We start from the raw sequence: 22,019 nt of genomic DNA on the forward strand, positions 1-22,019 counted from the left end.
GGGAAATGAAATGCAGCCAAGAAAAGTTGGAGCACATTCTGCGTCTTAAATTATGCCTGTACCGTCCAGAGGCAGCTCTGTATGTCATCTTTCTTAGTCACCTAGTCATAGTGGTGACTGTGGTAAAATGGCCTGTTTCAAGATAGGGAAAACTGCTTTGAGACTCTTGTCGTTATCCATATGATCAAAATACTTCTATGACATGGCTCCTTTTTGTCTCTACGTCCTGAAATCACGATGCTTAAAAAGGCAAAAATTTTAAAATCTGTGAGTTTATCAGTCTGCACAACAATGGAATTTGAAGTTGAAACTTCTCATTCAACAAAATATGAAGATGTAAATATTTTATATTATTGTTTTCTGTGAACATCCCAAACAGATATTTTCTTTGAATTTAATGGGAAAATCTAGATTAAGATTTTTTCTTGTAGTCTGCTTCAGAGCAGTAATCAAGAAAGAGCCCGAATGTCACATTGCTGCAGAATTACAGGAAGGCAAAACAACTGGAGGCAATTAGATAGTTTTACAGATTAGCCTGAAAAACAAGAGAAAAACATTCCTAGTTTGCCTCCCCACATGCCTTGCAACCAGAAAATCATCCTCAGGCTCTTAGCATGCCCCCATTTCTGCCCTTTGCAGGAGATTGGAGATTTATGTTCTAGAAAAATTGTAGAGAGATACAGCTTTAGGGTCATTAGATATAGCTGAGGAAAGAAAGTGTGTCATAATGAAAACACGGAATTTAAGTGATAAAACCCTTTCAGTTAATTTGATTGAAGTATGGAGTCCACTTAATTTGACCTCATGGGAAAGAGCTAGGGAAATAATCAACGTGACTTCACTTTTCTTCTTCCCTCAGATCTCCTGCCAAATAGAAACCGGATGGTCCAGAATCCTGTTGATGTAACCTATACAAATCAGCCTCCCAGTGCACAGTCCAGGATGGAAAATGGTGAGAATAAATCTAAAGGGGTAAATTAATGATATCCAGCACTCATCCCATGTTTCAGAGGGAACACCCTAACGTGACCCTAATAATTATTTTTCTAAAAAGCATTGTCAATTTGATTGGAGAAACATATTTTAAATATTTTTGTAGAGATACATTTTATAAGTAAATATTCTCTTAGGAATAAATTTTACAAATTTGCAGAAACTGTGTTTATTTAGACATGTACATATAATACATAAGTTTGACTATACACACAGAATATAAAAACAAAAATCAAGATTGAAATGAATGAAAAGAAATGCTTTAGTCTAAAGACGGGTTATACATAGAACAAGACTATGATTTTTTGAGGGAGGGTATTGCATCCATGTACCAGGGGTGCCAAAAAAAAGTATGCACATGACTTGTATTCATCTTTTGTTATAGGTATATATTGAGTATTACAATTTTAATACAGTTTTTTCCTTTCTTGAAATGTGTATACATTTTTTTGGTACTCTCTGTATTTCAACAAAACTTTCTTGGCTCTTACAAGGCTGAACCTATTGGCAGGGTATCACAAAGCATAGATTTCTAGTTCCTCATAACTACACTAGCTTTGGTAGTATGTACTATGGATGACATTTAAGGTGTGGATCGATTTGATGTTTTCACCATGGCCCAGCAGTCTCAAATGTTCTGATACTTTGGACCAAACATTGGGAATATCAGGGGATTCAATGCAAGTACTACCGTGTTTCCCCGAAAATAAGACTGAGCCAGACCATCAGCTCTAATGCGTCTTTTGGAGCAAAAATCAATATAAGACCCGGTCTTATATTAAACAAGACCCGGCCTTATATTATATTAAATAAGACCCAGTCTTATATTATAGTAAAATAAGACCGGGTCTTATGTTAATTTTTGCTCCAAAAGACGCATTAGAGCTGATGGTCTGTCTAGGTCTTATTTTAGGGCGAAACACAGTATGTGATGAATTCAGCATTTTCATAAGAAGAAAATGTATAACTGACTGAGTTTTAGGTGTGGCAAGGGGTTAAGAGTGAAACTGGGATGTGCTTGAACTCTTCCTAATGCAATTTTGTTCCTGCGTATTTTTAGCAATTCTTATTATGGAAAGCTATAAAAAGGTAAGAGAAGACCGTGGGAATTGATTGTTAATGTTGGAAATATTCACTGTCCTCTACTTTGCTTGTGTAAGAAGTGTACTTTTCTACCCAATGACTTTGGACTTGGCCATGATATCTTTGGCCTATTCAATGCAGCAGAAGTGAAAACACACCAATTATGTTTTAAGAAATATTGCACTTTACTGTGGATCTGTTTGTGTATTTATTTACTTATTTATATTTTTTGTTAAATTTATTGGGGCTGATATTAGTTAGTAAAATTATATAGGTTTCAAGTGTACAATTCTGTAATACATCATCTATATATTGCACTGTATGTTCACCACGTGGAGTCAGTTCTCCTTCCATCACCATGTATTTGACCACCTTTACCTTCTCATACCATCCAATTATCTATCACAGGACACTTCGGTTGATTCCATGTCTTTGCCACCATAAATAATGCTGCAATGAACATAGGGATACATATATGTTTATGGATAAATGTTTTCAGATTTTTTGGGTAGATACCCAGAAGAGGGATTTCTGGGTTCTCGTTTTCTTAGAATAAATACACACAAGTTGAATTGCTGAGTGTATGGTATATCTCTTTTCAGTCTTTTGAAAAATTTCCATACTGTTTTCCATAGGGCCTGCACCAATTTGGAGTTCCACCAACAATGCGCAAGTGTTCCCTTTTCTCCACATCCTCACCAACATATTATTTGTTGACTTTTTGATAATAGCCATTCTGATTTGTGTGAGATGGTATCTCACTGTGGTTTTGATTTACATTTGCCTGATGATTAGTGATGTTGAGCATCTTTTCAGGTGTCTGTTGGCCATCTGTATGTCTTTTTTGGAGAACTGTTTTTTCATGTCCTCTGCCTATTTTTCGATTGGATTAATTTTTTGTTATTAAGTTGTGTGAATTTCTTATATATTTTGGGTATCAACCCCTTATCAAATGTTTTATTGGTGAATGTATTCTCCCATTCATAGGTTGCCTTTTTGCTTTGTTAAAAAGTTTCATTCACTGTGCAGAAGCTTTTCAGTTTGATGTATGTGACAACATGGAGAGATTTAGAAGGTATTATGCTAAGTGAAATAAGTCAGGCAGAGGAAGACAAATACCGTCTAGTTTCACTTACATGTGATATCTAAAAACAAAACAGAACAAACGAAACAAAAAGGAACTCATGGAAACAGAGACCAGAGGGATAGTCACCAGAAGGAAGGTTGTGGGGGCATGAGTGAAAAGGAGAAGAAGAATATAATCAATAATATTGTGATAAGTTTACACAGTGACAGATGATTACTAGAGTTGGTGGGGTGATCACATTGTAAGTTATTGGAAGTGTAGGATCACACATGAAACTAATATAACCAATATAGGATTGTACACCAACTATACTTAAATTTAAAAAAAAAAGACATTTGCTTCCAGCAATATGGCTGTGTAGATATTCTGAAAGACAATCAAAAAAGAGCAACTAAGTTCTGGATAAAATATAACTATTGGTTCATTCTTTGGTCTTCTAAAAATAGAGGACATCTCTACATTTCTAAAAATGGAAGAAAAATTATCTAGAGTAGGGGCTAGCAAACTACAACCCTCAGGCCAAATCCGCATTTTCATTTGCTTTTGTAAATAAATGTTTATTTTAACAAAGTGATACATTCATTTGTTTATGTGTTGTTTTGGCTGCTTTGAAGCTAGTGACCAAGTTGAATTGTTGCTACAATGACCGACAACAATCGGTAAAATTGGAAATATTTACTAACTGGTCCTTTACAGAAAAACAATAATTTTGGGAATATTACAGAGTTTTCCCCTATTATTAAACTTTTACAGTACTATGGTACATTTCTTACACACTAATGTACCAATATTGATACATTATTATTAACTAATGTCTATATATTTTAAGAATTTTTTGTTATTACTTAATGTCCTTAATGTCCTTCTTTATCATCCCATGATCTCACCCAGGATACCATGTTGCATTTAGAAGTCATGTATATTTAGATTTCTCTTGACTATGACAGTTTCACAGATTTTCCTTGTTTTTGATGACTTTGGCAAAACAGGCATAGTGGTCAGATATTTTGCATATTTTCCTTCAGTTTCGTTTATATGATGTTTCCCCATCGTTTCACAATGATTGTAGAATTTTGAAAGAAAGGCCAACGAGGTGAAGAACCATTTTTATTACATTTCAAGGATTTCTACTATCAACATGTCTGATCACTGATGATGTTAACTGGTTGAGGTAGTATTTGCCAGGTTTCTCTACTGTAAAGATACTATCCCTGTGCACCCTACCCCTAAGCCCTTGCAGACTCTTTAGAAGGAAGTCACTCTGTAAATCCCACACTTAAGGGATGGGATGTTACACATAATTAGTTTGAATTCTCCTTTATAGGTTATTTACCTATTCGTCTCCACTTAATTATTTATTCAATCATTTATATCAGCATGTGTTTATGGATATTAATTTTATACCATGGGTATAATTCAGTACTACTTTATTTATTCTGTTGCCCAAATCAAATTCTCAGGTATTTTAGTCATATAAAGAAACTCTGTGGCATGGTTCAAATTATGTCTTATTACAACCCTCATTAATAAATGCTTATTGAGCACTTTCCAGTCTTAACACGGTATTGATTAATCAGTTAGTCAATAAACATTTATTAAGTGCTTCTGAGTATCTGAACACTTGGCCTGAAAGCATTATTCAGGAGGTCTAATTATTAGAAAATATTAAACACTAAGGTAACCAGAAATCTCTTGCTTTCTTGGAAGCACAGAACCAAAGCTACAGTGGTTACCCCTATATATCTCACCACATGATGCTATCCAAGTTCTTCATTGTCTCCAGCCTACACACACTGTAAGAGTGGGAGATCAGGTTAAGGGGGATCAAATATATGGTGATGGAAGGAGAACTGACTCTGGGTGGTGAATACACAATGGGATTTATAGATGATGTGATACAGAATTGTACACCTGAAATGTATGTAATTTTACTAACAATTGTCACCCCAATAAATTAAATAAAAAATAAAAAAATCCAGCCCCAGAAAGATGTCAAAGAATCCCAGGGGGGTTAAAGTTTCTATTTGAATTTTAAGCTATCTCAAGTACCTTCTTTCTCCAAGGAAGTTGCAGAGAAGTTTGAACAAGCTGTGGGGAAATGTGAGTGGTTCAAATTTCAATCAGGCAAATTTGGAATATATTGGTTTACTAAGAACTAAAGTCAGAAAGATATGTGAGTTTATTCTTGTTTAGTTACATGTGGGCAACAGCAACTATGAGTTTTACAAATTATAAAATTAACATTTTATTGTACACTTTGATGTTAAATAAAAAATCATAACAAAATGGGCATTTAAGAAATCAATATGAAAAAATGCCCCACTTCACTAGCTATTAGGGAAGGGCAAATCAAAAGCACAGTGAGATATCACCTCACATCAGTTATAATGGCTATCATCAACAAGACAAATAATAACAAGTGTTGGAGAGACTGTGGAGAAAAAGGAATCCTCATACACTGTTGGTGGGAATACAGATTGGTGCAGGCACTATGGAAGGGAGTGTGGAGGTTCCTCAAAAAATTACGAATAGAATTACCATATGACCTAGCAATCCCTGTCCTGGGTATCTATCTAAAAAATCTGAAAATATTTATCCATAAAGACATATGTGCTCCAATGTTCATTGCAGATTTATTTATGGTGGCCAAGACATGGAAACAATCAAAGTGTCCTTCGATAGATGATTGGATAAAGAAGATGTGGTATATATACACAATGGAATATTACTCTGCCATAAGAAAAGATGAAATATTGCCATTTGCTACAACATGGACAGATCTTGAGATTATTATACTAAGCAAAATAAGGCAGACAGAAAAAGTTGAGAACCTCATGATTTCACTCCTATGTGGGATATAAAACTGAAAGCAACAAAGGAAACAGACAAGCAAATAAAGAAACAAAAACTCAGACACAGACAACAGTTTAGTGATTACCAGAGGGTAAGGAGGGAAGTGGGATGGTAGAAGAGGGTAAAGGGGGTCAAATATATGGTGATGGAAGGAGAACTGATTCTAGGTGGAGAGAACACAATGTGATATATAGATGATGTATTACAGAATTGTACACTTGAAACCTATGTAAGTCTACTAACCATTGTCACCCTAATAAATTTAATTTAAACAAAGAAATCAATAACAATTGTTGCCTTCAGTGATTGAGATTCTGCTTCTCATCCGACCAAAACAAAATCTTAATATTTTCCAACACTCTTCAATTTTTAATAATGCATAACTATGTTATACTTTTTTTAAAAAATAGCTTTGATTCTGAAAAATCATACTGTTGAACAGCGTGTTCAGAAATCCCTAGACATTTCTTCAAAGAGCAAGAAAACAAACCATATTTATTTATCCTTAGATTTAACCTTCTAGGTTAGGAGGATGTAATATTCTAGTAAGGCCCCAAATTTATTTATTTTTTTGTTCTGTCTCTCACGATTTTCAAAGTTCATATGTACACAAAACATACTACATAATGGGGAAAAAAAAGCCAACACAAAAATAAAGAATTTGGAGAGCTTGATTATTTTTAATGAGCCTCTGACAACTCAAACTCTGTGTTCCTACACCATTCCCATAGATTATAGCTTTGTGCATATTTGTAAAAAGAAGGAAAAGGAGAAGGAGGGGGAGGGGAATGAGGAAGAGGAGGAGGAGGAGGAGGAAAAGTAGAAGAAGAGAGAAAGTAAAATAAAAAGATAATAGCAGGAAAAAAATCTTTCTTGTCTTTTTATATGAAGATCTCAATAACCATGTGAACCTGACCTTAATCTTTCACATGACTCCTTCTCTATTCATCTAAAATAGGAAAAGTTGAGGAATGATGAGAAGAAAGCTTTAATCTCAGACATATTTAGAAAACCCTCCTTAGATCTCGGTTCGTAATTTCAGTGTAGACCCCTTCATTTGCTGCTCATAGTGCCTATCAAATTTCTCATTCAGGGCTACTGTAAAGTGATTCTTCCAGTCTCCTACAATTCCTGTAACAAAGAGAAAAACAATAAATATTATGTCTTCAAGTCAGAATCATGAAGTTTTCTAATATACATCACTTTCATTTATACCGAATCAAATTTTATTGTTGTAATCCTCAATTATAGGAACAAAATATATACCAAAAATAACATACATATTTGAGTTTGCAAAGAAGGATTTGTTGTGATTGTTAAAACAACAACAAACAGCACATTTCTTTCTCTGACTCTTCCCTCTAATGTTACTTCACTGAATTTTTCTTCTCCAATTTCCTCTAAAATGTTGGGGCTCCTAAGATGAGACCCGTTGTTTTACCCATTTCCAAGATACTAAATATCATCCATAAGCTAATAACACTCAAATCCATATGTTTCCGTATCTAATTGTCTACATGATCTTGTCACCTGGATTCCATACAAGTATCCCCAAAACAACTAGTTCAAAAATTAATTCATTTTCTTCCCCACAAAATTGTGGTTCCCCCTTTGCCTCCGTAACCCAATTAACTGCAACTCAAGGTATCCAAGGCATAAACTTGGAGATTATCCCATAAACCCCTACATCTAATTCCTTATTCATATTCTGACTTGCTTAATACTCATTGCTTCCTCTCCATTTCTGCTGTTTCTGACAGAGAGGCTCCTCAGTGATTCCACCCAGGTTATTATAACAGTCTAACAGGCCCTTCTCTTTTACTTTCCATCATATCTAACCCTGCCCTTGCAGAAGGAAATCATCCCATCCCAGCTCTAAATTTTCCCAGTAAAATACCCAAAAAAACAAAAGAGAAAATATGTATCCTGGGTAAGTTCTGAGGGTATAGCAGTAAGCAGCCCTTTACAATCATGACAATTAAAGTCCAATGTTTTATCTTAAAAATATGTATGGACCTAATGGGAAAGGAGACAGATATAATTTGAGAAATAAATAATTAAAGTGTAATCTGTGTGTTAACTCTCTTTTCATGGGCTCCCTCTTTTCACCCAGTGGCAGGTTATTCCTATTATTTAAAAATTTCCCTAGCCTTCTCACTGACAATTTAGTTCAAAGAACAAGATTTTTATTTATTCTGCTCCTTAAAAAACAAACAAACAAACAAACAAACAAACAAACAAACAAACAGGGCCGACCCTGTGGCTCAGGCGGTTAGAGCTCCATGCTCCTAACTCCGAAGGCTGCTAGTCCGATTCCCACATGGGCCAGTGGGCTCTCAACCACAAGGTTGCCAGTTCAACTCCTCGAGTCCTGCAAGGGATGGTGGGCAGCACCCCCTGCAACTAAGATTGGACATGGCACCTTGAGCTGAACTGCCACTGAGCTCCCGGATGGCTCAGTTGGTTGGAATGCATCCTCTCAACCACAAGGTTGCCGGTTCGACTCCTGCAAGGGATGGTGGGCTGTGCCCCCTGCAACTAGAAAAATGGCAACTGGACCTGGAGCTGAGCTGCACCCTCCACAACTAAGACTGAAAGGACAACAACTTGACTTGGAAAAAAGTCCTGGAAGTACACACTGTTCCCCAATAAAAGTCCTGTTCCCCTTCTCCAATAAAATCTTTAAAAAAAAGAAAAAAAGAGTTCAATTGAAAAAAAAAGTAATTGAAGAGTAACAAAGCTTTACTAAGGTCTCCGGAAAAAAAACAAACAGATATGTTTTCTCACACATCAGTAAGACCAGATGTCCTAATACATACTCTGTATATTTTACATCCCTTTGGATTTATAAACTGACTACATTTCTCATCAGACTATGTCTCCTCGCCATAGAATGTCACTTTATTATATTTTGATATTTTTTTGCTAAACAGAGCCATATTTGTTACTAAGGGTTTTGAAACTTAGTCTTTTTTTACAGCTTTATTGAGGTACAATCTATATATAAAGAACTATATGTACTTAATATATCTACAATTTATTGAATTTGATCATTTGCCACTTAGTCTTGAAAAATGTTGGCCACTTGGTCAAGGAAAAGCTGACTAATTGTTATAAGCTTGTTTCCTCGTCTCAAAATGAAATAATTACAGAAATTCTCTCCTGAGTCTTTGATTAAAATTGAAAAATAATGACAATTTTAAAATTATATATATTTATATAACGTACATGATCCAGCACCAATGCACACAGGCTTAGTAAATAATAATAGTAGATGTGGTGTTAGTGCTGGCGCTGAAGCTGCAGTGGCTGCTGAGCATTCTTGGTATAACATGCTGCATATACTAAATAATCAACAAGTAATAGCTATTTATTATTAGTACTAGTAGTACTAGTGGTTTATGCCTCTGAAGAACTGCTAACTCAATAAAGAGAATTCTCAAATGTAAAACAACTCTGAAGAAAACAAGGTATGAATAGGCCTCAATAGGTGTTTCCCTATAATTATTTCAACTTGTGACATCCTATAGCAATAGAGACGAATCACATGATTCTCTCACCTTTTCTCATGAAAGGAGATATTTTTTGGTTCATGACTTCATCTGGTAGTGTTGTGTAATTGGTAGAAGGATTGTTTTTCATCTCTTGGAATGAAGTATGTTGTACAATCTTGTCCACAAGCTCCTCTGATGGCTTCCTTCCAAGAAATTCTATCAATTTTATCACCTCTCTTCTGATATCCTAGGGAGAAAAAAAATATTTTGAAGATTCAGTTACTAAAACCGAACACATTACTATTTGGATTAAAAAAGAGGGAAAGAGAGAGAAACCTTAATTTATTTTTTCCCCCACTGATACTGGAATTTGGCTTCTATTGATGAACAACACTTCTTGGGGAAGTGGTATTTTTTTAACTTCTCTAAACATAATTTTCCTCATCCATAGAGAGGACATAAAAAATAAGTCACATCATATACACCATAATTTCTTATACCATATACAAAGTACCACTTTCTTACACCATATACAAAAATAAACTCAAAATGGATTAAATACTTAAATGTAAGATCTGAAACCATAAAACTTCTAGAAGAAAACATAAGCAGTAAACTCTTTGACATTGGTCTTAGCAATATCTTTTGGGATATGTCAATTCAGACAAGGGCAACAAAAGCCAACATAAGCAAATGGGACTACATCAAACTAAAATACTTCTGCACAATGAAGGAAACCATCAACAAAACAAAATAAAACCTACTGAATGGGAAAAGATATTTGTAAGTTATATGTCCAATAAGGGGTTAATATCCAAAATCTATAAGGAACTCATACAACATGACATCAAAAAACAACCTAATTTTAAAAATGGGCAACGGACATAGGCTTTTCTCCAAAGAAGATATACAGATGACCAACAGACACACAAAAAAATGCTATAAACATCATTAATCATCAGGGAAATGCAAATCAAAACTGTAATGAGATATAATCTCACACCTGTCAGAATGCCTGTTATCAACAGTCAACAAGTAAGTGTTAGTGTGGATGTGGAGAAAAGGGAACCCTTATGGAGATTCCTTAAAAACTTAAACATAGGACTACCATTTGACCCAGTGATTCCACTTCTGGATATTTATCTGAAGAAATGAAAACACTAATTCTAAAAGATATATGGACCCTTATTTTCACTGCAGCATTATTTGCAATACCCAAGATATGGAAGGAACCTGAGTGCTCATTGATATACAAATGGATAAAGAAGATGTAAAACATATATATAAAATGTAATATATATATATATATATATATATATATATATATATATATATATATATTACTCTGCAATAAAAAAGAATGAAATACTGCCATTTGCAACAACATGAATGGAGCTAGAGGGTATTAATGCTAAGTGAAATGAGTCAGAGAAAGACAAATACTATATGATTTCACTTATATGTTGACTCAAAAAAAAAATAAACAAAACAGAAACAGACTCATAGATACCGAAAACAAACTGATGGTTGCCAGAGGTGAGGGGAATGGTGGAATGGTGGTGAAAAGGGTGAAGAAGAATAAGAGGTACAAACTTCCAGTTATAAAATAAATAAGACACCAGAATGTAGTTTACATCCAGGGAAAGCAGTCAATAATACCATTATGACTTGCTTGATGACAAATGATTACTAGACTTACCATAGTGATCACATCGTAAGCTATATGAATGTCGAATCACTATGTTGTATATCTGAAATTAATATATATTATGCCAACTATACTTTAATCAAAAATATTTTAAATATAGATACTTCAAAGACTGTTAGAACACTAAATGAGGTGATGTATAAGCTCAATAAATACCTATGAATATTAACATATACTCTCAAAGACTACAGTTTCCTGTGATAGATCAAGTTTAGGGTTGAAAATATGCAAACAGCTTTAATTTTTCTCCTAATTTTTTTGTGTAACTAGTGAAAAGCAAAGGAACCAGAAAGATTAAGAAAATGTGTAAAAAGTCAAGTCCTCAGCATGGAAACTCAGAAGTAATATATAAACCATAGCTACAAACATCCCTATCTCTATGTCACTCCTATAGTGTACCCTATTATCCAGCTAAATCACTCAATGCAACTAAGTATTTGCAATACCAATTATAATGCTTATTCTGTGTGTAGTTCTTTCTACATAGAATGCTGTTCTCAAATTCTCTGTCCTACAAATTATAGCTACCTATTAAACTTCAGCTGAAGTGTCACCTTCTTTGGGATGATTTCCTTGACAATTCCAATTTAAGTTAGATGACTATTTTTACTCCCATAAATTATCATATAAATCTATTGTACCATATAATTATTCTTATAATATTTTATTTACTTGTCTGTCTTCCACAAAAAATATTGTGCCTTTATAAGTAATGTTAATATGTCTTATTCTCTACTTGATAAATTGTAGAAAAAATAGAACCTTTATTTATTCATTCTTAGACTCCTTATTGATTCAAATATAGAGCAAAGTTAAACCTGGCCATTATTAACTAAAGTGGGAAATGAGTGGACATGGACAATTTGGGTGGAAGGGGTTGAGATGGTTGGATTAGTTAATGGTCGGATTAAATAATAAATTTTGCTTGTGTACCTTTTAAATTTCCTGTCTTCAGTATTCTAGTTACAGAACACAGTATTACATAAGTAATAAACTACAGATCATGGCTGCTTCTCCTTTAAATTTGTGCTAGTGTTAAATTCTACAAATAAATTATAATTAAATTTCTAAAATATTATTTATTATTTTATTTTAAATGTCCTCATCAAAACACCTCTAGAAGTACAGCAACATGGATTTTAATAATTATATAAAGAAGTGAACAAGACATGGATATCAATTGCTTTCTTGGTGTTAATAAAGAATGAAAGAAGACATTTCTCCTGTCTTAATAAAGAGACGCAGTATTTTGTCTGTCTTTTAAAAAATTATTTGATATGTATACATTTGTGCTTAAAGAACTAAAATGATACAGTACCCATTACCTACTACCCAATTTATGGAACAGAACATTCAAAATTTGTTGAATTCTTCCATTTGCAAGTTTCCATTGGCATTCCTTTCATTTTCCATTCCCATTTCCACAAACAAGAACAACAAAAGACCTGCTACTCTGAAGTTGACCTAATCAATCATGTGCTTTACTTTATAGTTTTGAAACTTAGTACATATGTATCCCTAGACAATACTATATATGTTTTTTTTACCAATACTATATATGTGTTTTTGATATACACATGTGAAGTTTATTCCTTTTCATTGCAATATAATATTTAATTATAGGATAATAATATACATTATGTATTGATTCTTGTGTATTTGGGTTGTTTCCAATGTTTATGGTTATGGAGAATGCTGCTATGAAGATTGTTGTACCTATAACCTAAAGCACATAAGCCAGAGTTCCTCAAAAGTATATATCTACTAGTGAAATTCCCGGGTCTTATGTGCATGTTTGACCTTTGTGTATAATGACAAGCTGTTTCCATAGTGTTTGTATCTTTTTATACTACTGTCAGCAGTGTGTTACTTCTCACTGATCCACATCCTGACTAACATTTATTATTGTCAGTCTTTTTCATTGTTGTCGGACTGGTGGGTGTGAAGTGACATCTCATAGTGATTTTTTTTTTATTTTTAATTATCCTGATTACGAATGAAACTATAAAAAAACTGGATTATAAGGACATTTTGAGGACATCAGAATTTTGCAAATTCTGTTCCAAACATTCTCTGTACTCTCTTCTTCTGAAAGTTTGAGTTGATATATATGTATCAACTCTTATCACTCTATCCTACATATCCATTACTCTCTTTTTAAAGTATTCTATTTATCTCAGTGTGGTAAATTCTATGTAATTACCTCAGCTCCATCTTCCACATTACTAACCCATGATTTTCCATGTATTATCTGTTATTTAAACCATCTCCTGATTTCTAATTTCAATTTTTTATCATTTTGGAAATTCTGTTTTGCTCTTTTTTTTCCCTATCTGACTTGTTAATTTTAGTAGCCCTTGTTTCTTTGTAAAATTTTAAACTTCTTCTTTTATATCTTTAAACATATTAAGCATAGTTATTTTAAAGTTCTCTGATATTTCCAACATCTATAGATTTGGAGACAGGTCAGGTGACTCTTTTTGCCTGTCATGATTCTGTGTGTGTGTGTGTGTGTTTGTGTGTGTGTGTGTGTGTGGGTGTCCGCGTGCGCACGCGAACGCATGTGTGTGTGGTGGTCTTGTTTTATTTTGTTTCATAAACTCAAGTTCTCTCAAATTGTATCTTTGCTAATTTTTTTGACACTTGGTTTTAAATATACTCATCCACAGATTTATGTTTACTAGTTTTAAATCTGTGCTAAAGTATGTGGATTCTTATAACTTTTAGAGGTGACTACATCATTTATTTAAAAGCTGATTTTTGTCTCTAGACTGTTGTCAAATGCTACATTTTAGACATTACTAAGATGTCCATATGTTTTCAGTTTCTCACCTCCTTTATGTCTTCATAGAAAAGAAATAGCACACGTGGATTCTTTCTCATTTCCCACCAAGATTTTGCATGGTCATACCAGGGACCATAAGGAACTAAAATTAGGAATAAAAACAACATAAGGGCATAGTATCATCTGTATACAGCTTGAAAATGAGTGTTCAAACAGTAGCTACAAATAAATATAAATAAGTAATCATAGAATGAAAACTAGAGATCAGCTACACATCTTAAGCAAATTCTTATACAGTAAACGAGGAAAAGTATGTTGAATAAACAACATAAAGAAACATATTTCCAATTTTCACCATTGTGACATGGTTTATGGCACAGAGAGAAAGTGAAGAAAGTCCCCCTCCCATCAATTTGATTCAGAGCTTATGAAAGCATTTTTGAAATGTGTGTGTGTGTGTGTGTGTGTGTGTGTGTGTGTGTGTGTGTGTGTTAGTAAAGGGAGTTGAGTTAGTGGATCTATCAATGTTCTTACAATCAGAATTTAGTCCAGGTCTCTAATTTGCCATTTACAAACTAGCTTTGGCAACTGAAGCCAGTAGCTATATAATTGTTTATTATATAATACTACATGCATTTTATTGGCAAAGGGTGCTCTCTTGGGACCTTTAGTGTATTCTGACTGTAAAAAATTTAGATTTTTGAGAGGATGTGATATGACCAAATACTGTCTCTTCATTCTCTTCCTTTATCTTCTCTCATGTATATCCAAGTGTTTCACCCAATAAAAAGATGACAGAATGATATAAGATGTGTGAGTCAAAGCATTCCACTTTGCATTAAGTCATTGCATACCTTTTTTGTTCTTTGATTCTACTGGAGATTTTTCTTTAGAGAAAAAAGTTACATAATAATATTTATAGTGATCTTATTCATCTGTTTTGTGAAGGTGCAACTTTATCTTTCTTTTACAATGTGGGTTTTGATGATGTTGAGGCATATGAGGGTTGATCAAACAATACGGTGAATGTTTAAATTAAAAAAAAAAATTATTACAGTAAAAGACACATTGCCACTAACCCCCCTCAAACTATTCCCTTTCACTTCAAACACACTTACCCCATTATTCATGCCACATTCTGAAGCAGTTCCGGAAGTCCTCTGTCTTGAGTGTCTTTGTTGCATTGTTGTGGCTGCCTCAATTGTCCTGAATCATTTTGACTTTGGAGTAGAGTCAGAAGTGACACAGTGCCAGATCTGGTGAATAAGGTGGATGAGGACACACTGTAATGTTTTCATTTGACAGAAATTGCCATATTCCAGAAGCAATATGTGACACGAAGCCTTTCCACATTGTGATAAAAAAAATATGATGAATGCTGCTGCCAAGTGCCATCCAATGGAAAGGCAGGGATCTTCAATACAAGAAGCAGTGCATCTAACCTTAGTAACAGTCTGTGACAAGTTTCAACTTGTTCGGTGTAGTCAGTTGAGTGTGAGCTATGGTTGAGAGAAGGTGTGTTTTAAAGTGTGCCATAAATCTCCTCCATCATGACAATGCTTCATGTCACACATTGCTCCTGGTATATGGCAATTTCTGTCAAATAAAAACATTTGGTGTGTCCTCATCTACCTTATTAACCAGATCTGGCACTGTGCGACTTCTGGCTCTTCCTCAAAGTCAAACTGATTCAGGACATCGGAAGCAGCCATGACAGCACAACTAAAGACTCTCACGAAAGAAGACTTACAGAATTCCTCGAGATAGTGGAAAGAATGATGAGATAAGTGCGTTCAAAGTAAGGGTGGAGTATTTTGAGGGGGATTAATGGCAATGTGTCTTTTACTGTAACAATTTTTTTTATTTAAAACATTCACTGTATTTTTTATCACACTGCCTATATTTTATTCATGATGCTATAGTATACATTTTCCCAAAATGTAGCAACAAACACAAAGCACACATATCCTACTTTTATTGAGTCAATATTAGCTTCTATGGTTATCAAAGTGCTATTATTATTTTCCTTACAACCGTGTTTCCCCAAAAATAAGACCAAGCTGGACCATCAGCTCTAATGCGTCTTTTGGAGCAAAAATTAATATAAGACCTGGTCTTATTTTGCTATAATATAAGACCGGGTCTTAATATAATATAATATAATATAATATAATATAATATAATATAATATAATATAATATAATATAATATAATATAATATAATATAATACCAGGTTTTATATTAATTTTTGCTCCAAAAAACTCATTAGAGCTGATGGTCTGGCTAGGTCTTATTTCCAGGGAAACACGGAATTATCACTACAGGATCAGAATGGCCTTCTTCAGTTAATAGAATCTCTTGAACCCTTTTTTCCTCAAATCTAAATATTCAATTGCTCTAGAATGGAATTAAATAAAAAGGCAAAATTTCCTGGAATTTCTGCTCAAGTAACTCTCGCACTATTCTGAGGAATGTAGTTGAATCATTTAGACTGTACACTGGGTAAAATGAATAAGAACTCTGTAGATATTCAGACTTCTTTGTGAATTCTGGACCCTCCTAACACCTGAACTTGGGAAAAATGGGGCATTCTTTCTCCCCTATTCCTTTCTTCTTGTTGTTCAATGGAGTTGTAACAACATGCTTTGAAATACTTTTCTAATAAAAACAGACAAGACAAAGAATTGGACACTGAGTTTCAATCTTAAAGAGAAAAAATGTTACCTCCAAATCCCAAGTATAGTTCTATATATTTTTAGGCATTGAACTGACCTGTCATATTCCACAATTTGCCATTCACATCTGGAAACCCTATGGTTTCTCTAAAATTAAAGAGCATCTAGAACATATGTGTTTTAATTAAGGATCAGGAAAGATAACAGACCAGAAAAGATGACCAAAATTTTTGCTCAGAGATGCCATTTGTCTTGTATCATTTACCTTGAAAGAATTCAGAGAAAATAAGTTATTTTACCTTCTCCATCCATGAATTTCTCTACAAACTCTGGAAAAGATCCAGGATTTGGATGAGCAGATACCATTAGAAAGAAATAATAATAAGAAACAGCCACATCCTTGGCATTCCGACAAAGATAGATCATCTAAGAGGATAAAATCAAATATTAAATCACCTAATATTTTTCAAGTATTAAAAATACTTCAAGACTTAAAAAGAAAGCATTTATGTTTTCAATTATAAACATAATACATATTTGTTTTAGAAAGTCTATAAAATATATAAAATTATAAAGAAGAAAAGTCCTTCAATAACCTGAAGTGACAGCATCTTTTGTAGTGTTGTTCAATGTTAGTTCTCTACATTTTTATGCCATTTTCACATATAATACCTCATTTGAGTGTCACAATTCTATTGATACAAATTGGGCCAGATAGATAATTATCCCCAGTTTATATGAAGAAACTAAACTGAAGCTGAGTCAGAATGCATCACTGGGAATAAATCAAAGAGAGTAAATGATTTGGTAAATCATTCAGTCAACAATAAAGTCCTCCGATTTTTATGCTATACTACCATGCTGTATACTAAAGGGGAAAAAAAGTCCTATTGTTTCCACACTCATAATTTTAACAACAAACAGACAAAAAACATGTGTAAGAGGGTTTGTGTGCACATTGATCTCAGTGAAAATATAACCTTCAACAACACCCTGGTGAGTTTCTGTTTTACCTGTAGTGGAAACACCAACAAATTAACAACCAGGAATACTTGATTTTAGTTGCTAGTTCTAGCATTAAGAAATTCTATCATCTTGTGCAAAACACCAATTATCTTAGAACTAAATTTCACCTGTTTCCTTTTTTTTTCTTCCACTTTTTTATCACTTATATTTTCTGGTCCACACCTTCATACACACTTTCACTAATAGTCTCAATTCATCTGCCTTTTTGTCCCGCAGTGAATATCCTGGAAATACTCAGAACATGAATCCATCCAACTATTTTCTACGCTTTGATGATCTCTGATGTAAGAAACAATTTTGAGAAGACTGCGACTATTGTAAAAGTATAGTATCTATTTCCATTTGAAAAGTAAAGGAGGCTATCACCCATTCTTCAAAGGAAAAATAAAGTAACTTAGTCAAATCTCTTGAAAGAATGGTAATGACACATCTAGAAAATATACTGAGAGAGCGTTATGTATTGAATGAATTCAGCAGAATGTATATGGTCTATCTTGGATTGCTTATGGTAAAAGAAAACAAAGAAACATTGGGATCTACAGAATTTTGGATCATGGATCTCAGAAAACATCAAATACACCATGTAACAACAGAGTACAAAGTGGAAATGTTTCATGACTGTGATAAATCACCTTTTGGATTAGTAATAACTGCATATGGTACTTTAATATCTCATATATGTGGTATGGGTCATAGTGTATCCTTAAAAAAGCTAGAAAGGCATTGATAAACAGTATCAGTGTTCCAAGACTTAATGTTTTGTATGTATTTTTGGTTACTCATCATTTTTTCTAAAAAGTGAAACTGATCATGTTAATCATCAGCTTAATATGTTTATAACTCCTCATTATCGTGAAATAGAGTCCAAACTTCATAATTTGACTTCAACGTCTATTGTAATCAAGCCCTAGCTTATCTCCCTTCACTCATCCAGCCAATATGTACACTCAATTTTCTAGTTAATCTAAACTGGTTTCAAATCCCCCCTGGGTTGCCTCTGGGATTATACAGACTAACCATTGTGCATTCTGCAAATATTTACTGAGATGTTACTTGCTCTTGGATGCCTTCCCAGCCCTCAATAGGCTAGAATTCTTCTCTTGCTTGACCTGTGACAATGCATTGCCTATTTACTTGTCCCTTTCCCCCAATGGACTATGTGTCCATGAAGACAAGGACTGCATATGTCTTGTTAATTGTTATATTGCTGGTGTACGATAGGCACTCAGTAAATAATTATTATATAATATTTGTCTGGTTTATCTCTGTCTAGTTCATTTGCATACCTCATAGTACCAAGTACTAAAGTTTGCAAAAGGAGTACATTCAATATTCAATACAGTCAGTACTAATAACAAATACAAAAGTAGCTACAATTTATTGTTTACAATATGCTAGGTGCTATGTTAAGCAGTTTATAAACGCTATTTCATTTAACCTTTATAACAACTATATGAGGAAGATGCTACTGTTAACCTTCTTTTACAGAGGAGGAAACTGCCTTAGAGAGTTTACTTGTTTTATTCAGAATCACCTCTGGAGTTGAAATTAAAATACAGACTCTGACTATACTGACTGTAAGCTACATTTGTTAAATACTTATAGATTTAATGAAAGAAAACATAAACAAGTTGTATATGACACTGTTATGACTTGAGCATTCTAAAATTTCTTTGAGTTGGATAAAGTTTTAAGAATACTTGACTCTGGTTACCTTACAGTTCTTTTCCCAAAATGAGGCTGGAAGAAGCGTCACTGAGAGATGAGTCTTCACTATTCTAGGAGATGCCATTTGTTTTAATTGTTTTATTCCTGATTTTTAAAAACAATGAAAGGTTAGGCAACTTCAAAACATAAATATTTATATGGCATTTATAGATATTTTAAAAATAGAAGTAACTTTAAGATACTACATTATATTTAAATAATAATAATAATAATAATAATAATATACTCACTATAAAAGATTAGATAGAGGAAATTATAGAGAAAAAATAAGATCAAATAAAATGTTACCACTTTAGAAAAATCATTATTAACATTTTGGTGAATAGCCTCCTATATAAATATATCTCTATATGCCCAGAGTCATAGCCATTCAAGTACCACACACACACACACACACACACACACACACACACACGAATTTTTAATATTTTCTGACTGCCTTTTTTCCTCAATATGATACTGAAACTGCAATGTTGAAAACATATGACATCCTAAAATTTTTAATGATTTTACAGTGTTATTATATCACTTTTAAATATTCTTGTGTTGACTAATATTTATGGTGTTTCTCATTTTTCACAATATTAAAATTATCTGTGAATATCCTTTTGCATAGCTCCTAAAAAAGAAATATAGTTTTCTAGTGTTTAAAATATCATCACATGTAGCCCATACAGAGATAAATGCTCATATTGATTGCTAGGCTCTGCTGAAAGCATTTATGAGCTACCTTTATTCACTCTTTTCCAGACACATGCTATACCATAAACTCTGTCAAGATTTAAATTTAAATTTACATGCTTTGCTATATGGGAGACATAATACTAATTGCCACTCTTGCGTACAGTCTCTTTCCTTGCATCATCTACATTCACACTTAAAAATATATTCATATAGCTTTTAAAATCAACTTAAACATTACCATTCATCATCTCTTCTTTTCTGCATTCCAGGAAAGGTATTCGATTAAAAATGACATCTTCTTTGCATTTTTCCACGTCACCCTCTTTATAAATCATGTACACAATTTCACTAACCCAGGTGGTGCCTGTTAAAATTAAACAAACCTGAGACTCTCACTGACCATGCTGGGCTGAAGATAGAAATGATGAATTTATAGCTAGGTGAAGTAGATTGGTACCAATGCAATATTATTTGAAGGGTGTCACAATAGCCACAGGACTTAAGAATTATTTTCTCTAATATTTAATCTAATAGGACCCCAAAATAGCCTCAATAAATAAGGATGAATATTATAGTAAAACATACCTGTGGTAGGAGTCTCAATTTGTCCATGATGAACTGTGACATTATGCAAGCTGATAATAGTTTGGATCTAAAGTTTTACATTTAAAAAGTAAGGAGGCGTCTTCCTAGTTAACAAGGTGTAGCTGTGGTTAAAAGCAAGAGCTTCCAGTTCTACCTAGTGTGAAATATTGTCTTAACCAATCATTCACTAGCCTAGAATCATGCTTGAGTTACTTAATTTTTATGTGCCTCAGTTTTGTTTATGTGACTTACCTAACTGCTAAGCTCATTGCAATTACTTTTCTATGAAAAGTACTTGTCAGAGTGGTAAGCACTCAGTTCAGATTGGACATGTATCATCATCACCATGTTGTTATCATCATTTACCTAATAGAATATAAGCTCATTCCATGCAGAGGTCAACTTGTATACTTGCCTTTGTACCCTATGCACATAATTAGTGCTGAGCATATTGCAATGCCAATAAATACACGATTATTAATTTATTTTATTCTTATTTGCCTCTAGCTTCAACTCCCCAGGCTGTACTGAAATTGCTCTACTCTTATTGTGTTATTTCAGGTCATGTTATTGTGTCCTGTAAAATCCCCTGATCTTTATTTTTTTGCAAAGACAATGAGCATTTTCATCAGAAAATTATTGAAAGCTGGACATTCAGCATATATTCTCCTCAGAGCAGGTCTTCTGCAGACAGATATGAGTAGGGAGTTTCATTATAACCATTATAGAATGAGACAACAAACTTCAGAGCACTGTAAAATTTCAATATGATCATATTCATTTTACTTTTTGCTTATTTCTGGTTTGATTTCAATGTCTCTAGAATTCCATATGCTTTGTTTATGTCCTGTTTATAGAAGATCATACATTCACCTCTAGTAATTTACCACCCTTCCCCTTCTCTCCTTCCCCACTTCTCAATAACCCCAGCTATTTTGTTAAAGGCAATTCACTTGAAAAATGAAGAAAAAAAAAAAAAAAATCTCCTACCAAAAATGACTCCCTGCTCCCTGTCCTGTTGTGATCAAAAGCCCTTTGAAAGTCAGTTCTGGTGAGCTAGGGGTGGGGATTAGAGAGGTGGTTCATGATAGAGAGCTTTATTTCTAGGAAATCCAAACTGAAAAATAGGCATGTACGTGTATGTGTGCGCACACACACATTTATCCTTCAGAAGAATGGGTCTGCTTATGAATCTCGCAGGATCAAAGGGTCTTAGGTCTTAGGATGGGTTAATAGAAATATAGAGGCTCATATCCATAGGGTTTTTCTTCTGTGTTGCTATCTATGTGGACCACAATATGCTATCATTGCAAATAT

At 33.7% G+C, this 22,019-nt stretch overlaps 1 protein-coding gene and 1 long non-coding RNA gene across 2 annotated transcripts in view; one reads left to right on the top strand and one right to left on the bottom strand.

Moving 5' to 3' along the window:
* LOC141569964 (uncharacterized) lies at positions 1-19,404 on the top strand. The gene is made up of 3 exons (XR_016018653.1): positions 1-336; positions 860-952; positions 17,922-19,404. It is a non-coding gene; the product is annotated as an uncharacterized LOC141569964 (long non-coding RNA).
* LOC109436823 (sulfotransferase 1E1) overlaps positions 5,778-22,019 on the bottom strand; it is a 22,238-nt gene continuing 5,996 nt past the window's right edge. The window contains exons 3-8 of the mRNA XM_019715659.3: positions 20,356-20,481; positions 19,420-19,517; positions 16,979-17,105; positions 14,051-14,145; positions 9,577-9,757; positions 5,778-7,147 (exon numbers count right to left, since the gene is read on the bottom strand). Of these exons, the coding sequence (XP_019571218.1) occupies positions 7,035-7,147; positions 9,577-9,757; positions 14,051-14,145; positions 16,979-17,105; positions 19,420-19,517; positions 20,356-20,481 (740 nt within the window). The 3' untranslated portion in view covers positions 5,778-7,034. The remainder of the gene's footprint in view (positions 7,148-9,576; positions 9,758-14,050; positions 14,146-16,978; positions 17,106-19,419; positions 19,518-20,355; positions 20,482-22,019) is intronic.

This window comes from Rhinolophus sinicus, chromosome 1 (genome assembly GCF_057876585.1).
Source record: "Rhinolophus sinicus isolate RSI-liver-muscle chromosome 1, RSI-T2T, whole genome shotgun sequence".
Lineage (NCBI taxonomy): Eukaryota > Metazoa > Chordata > Mammalia > Chiroptera > Rhinolophidae > Rhinolophus > Rhinolophus sinicus.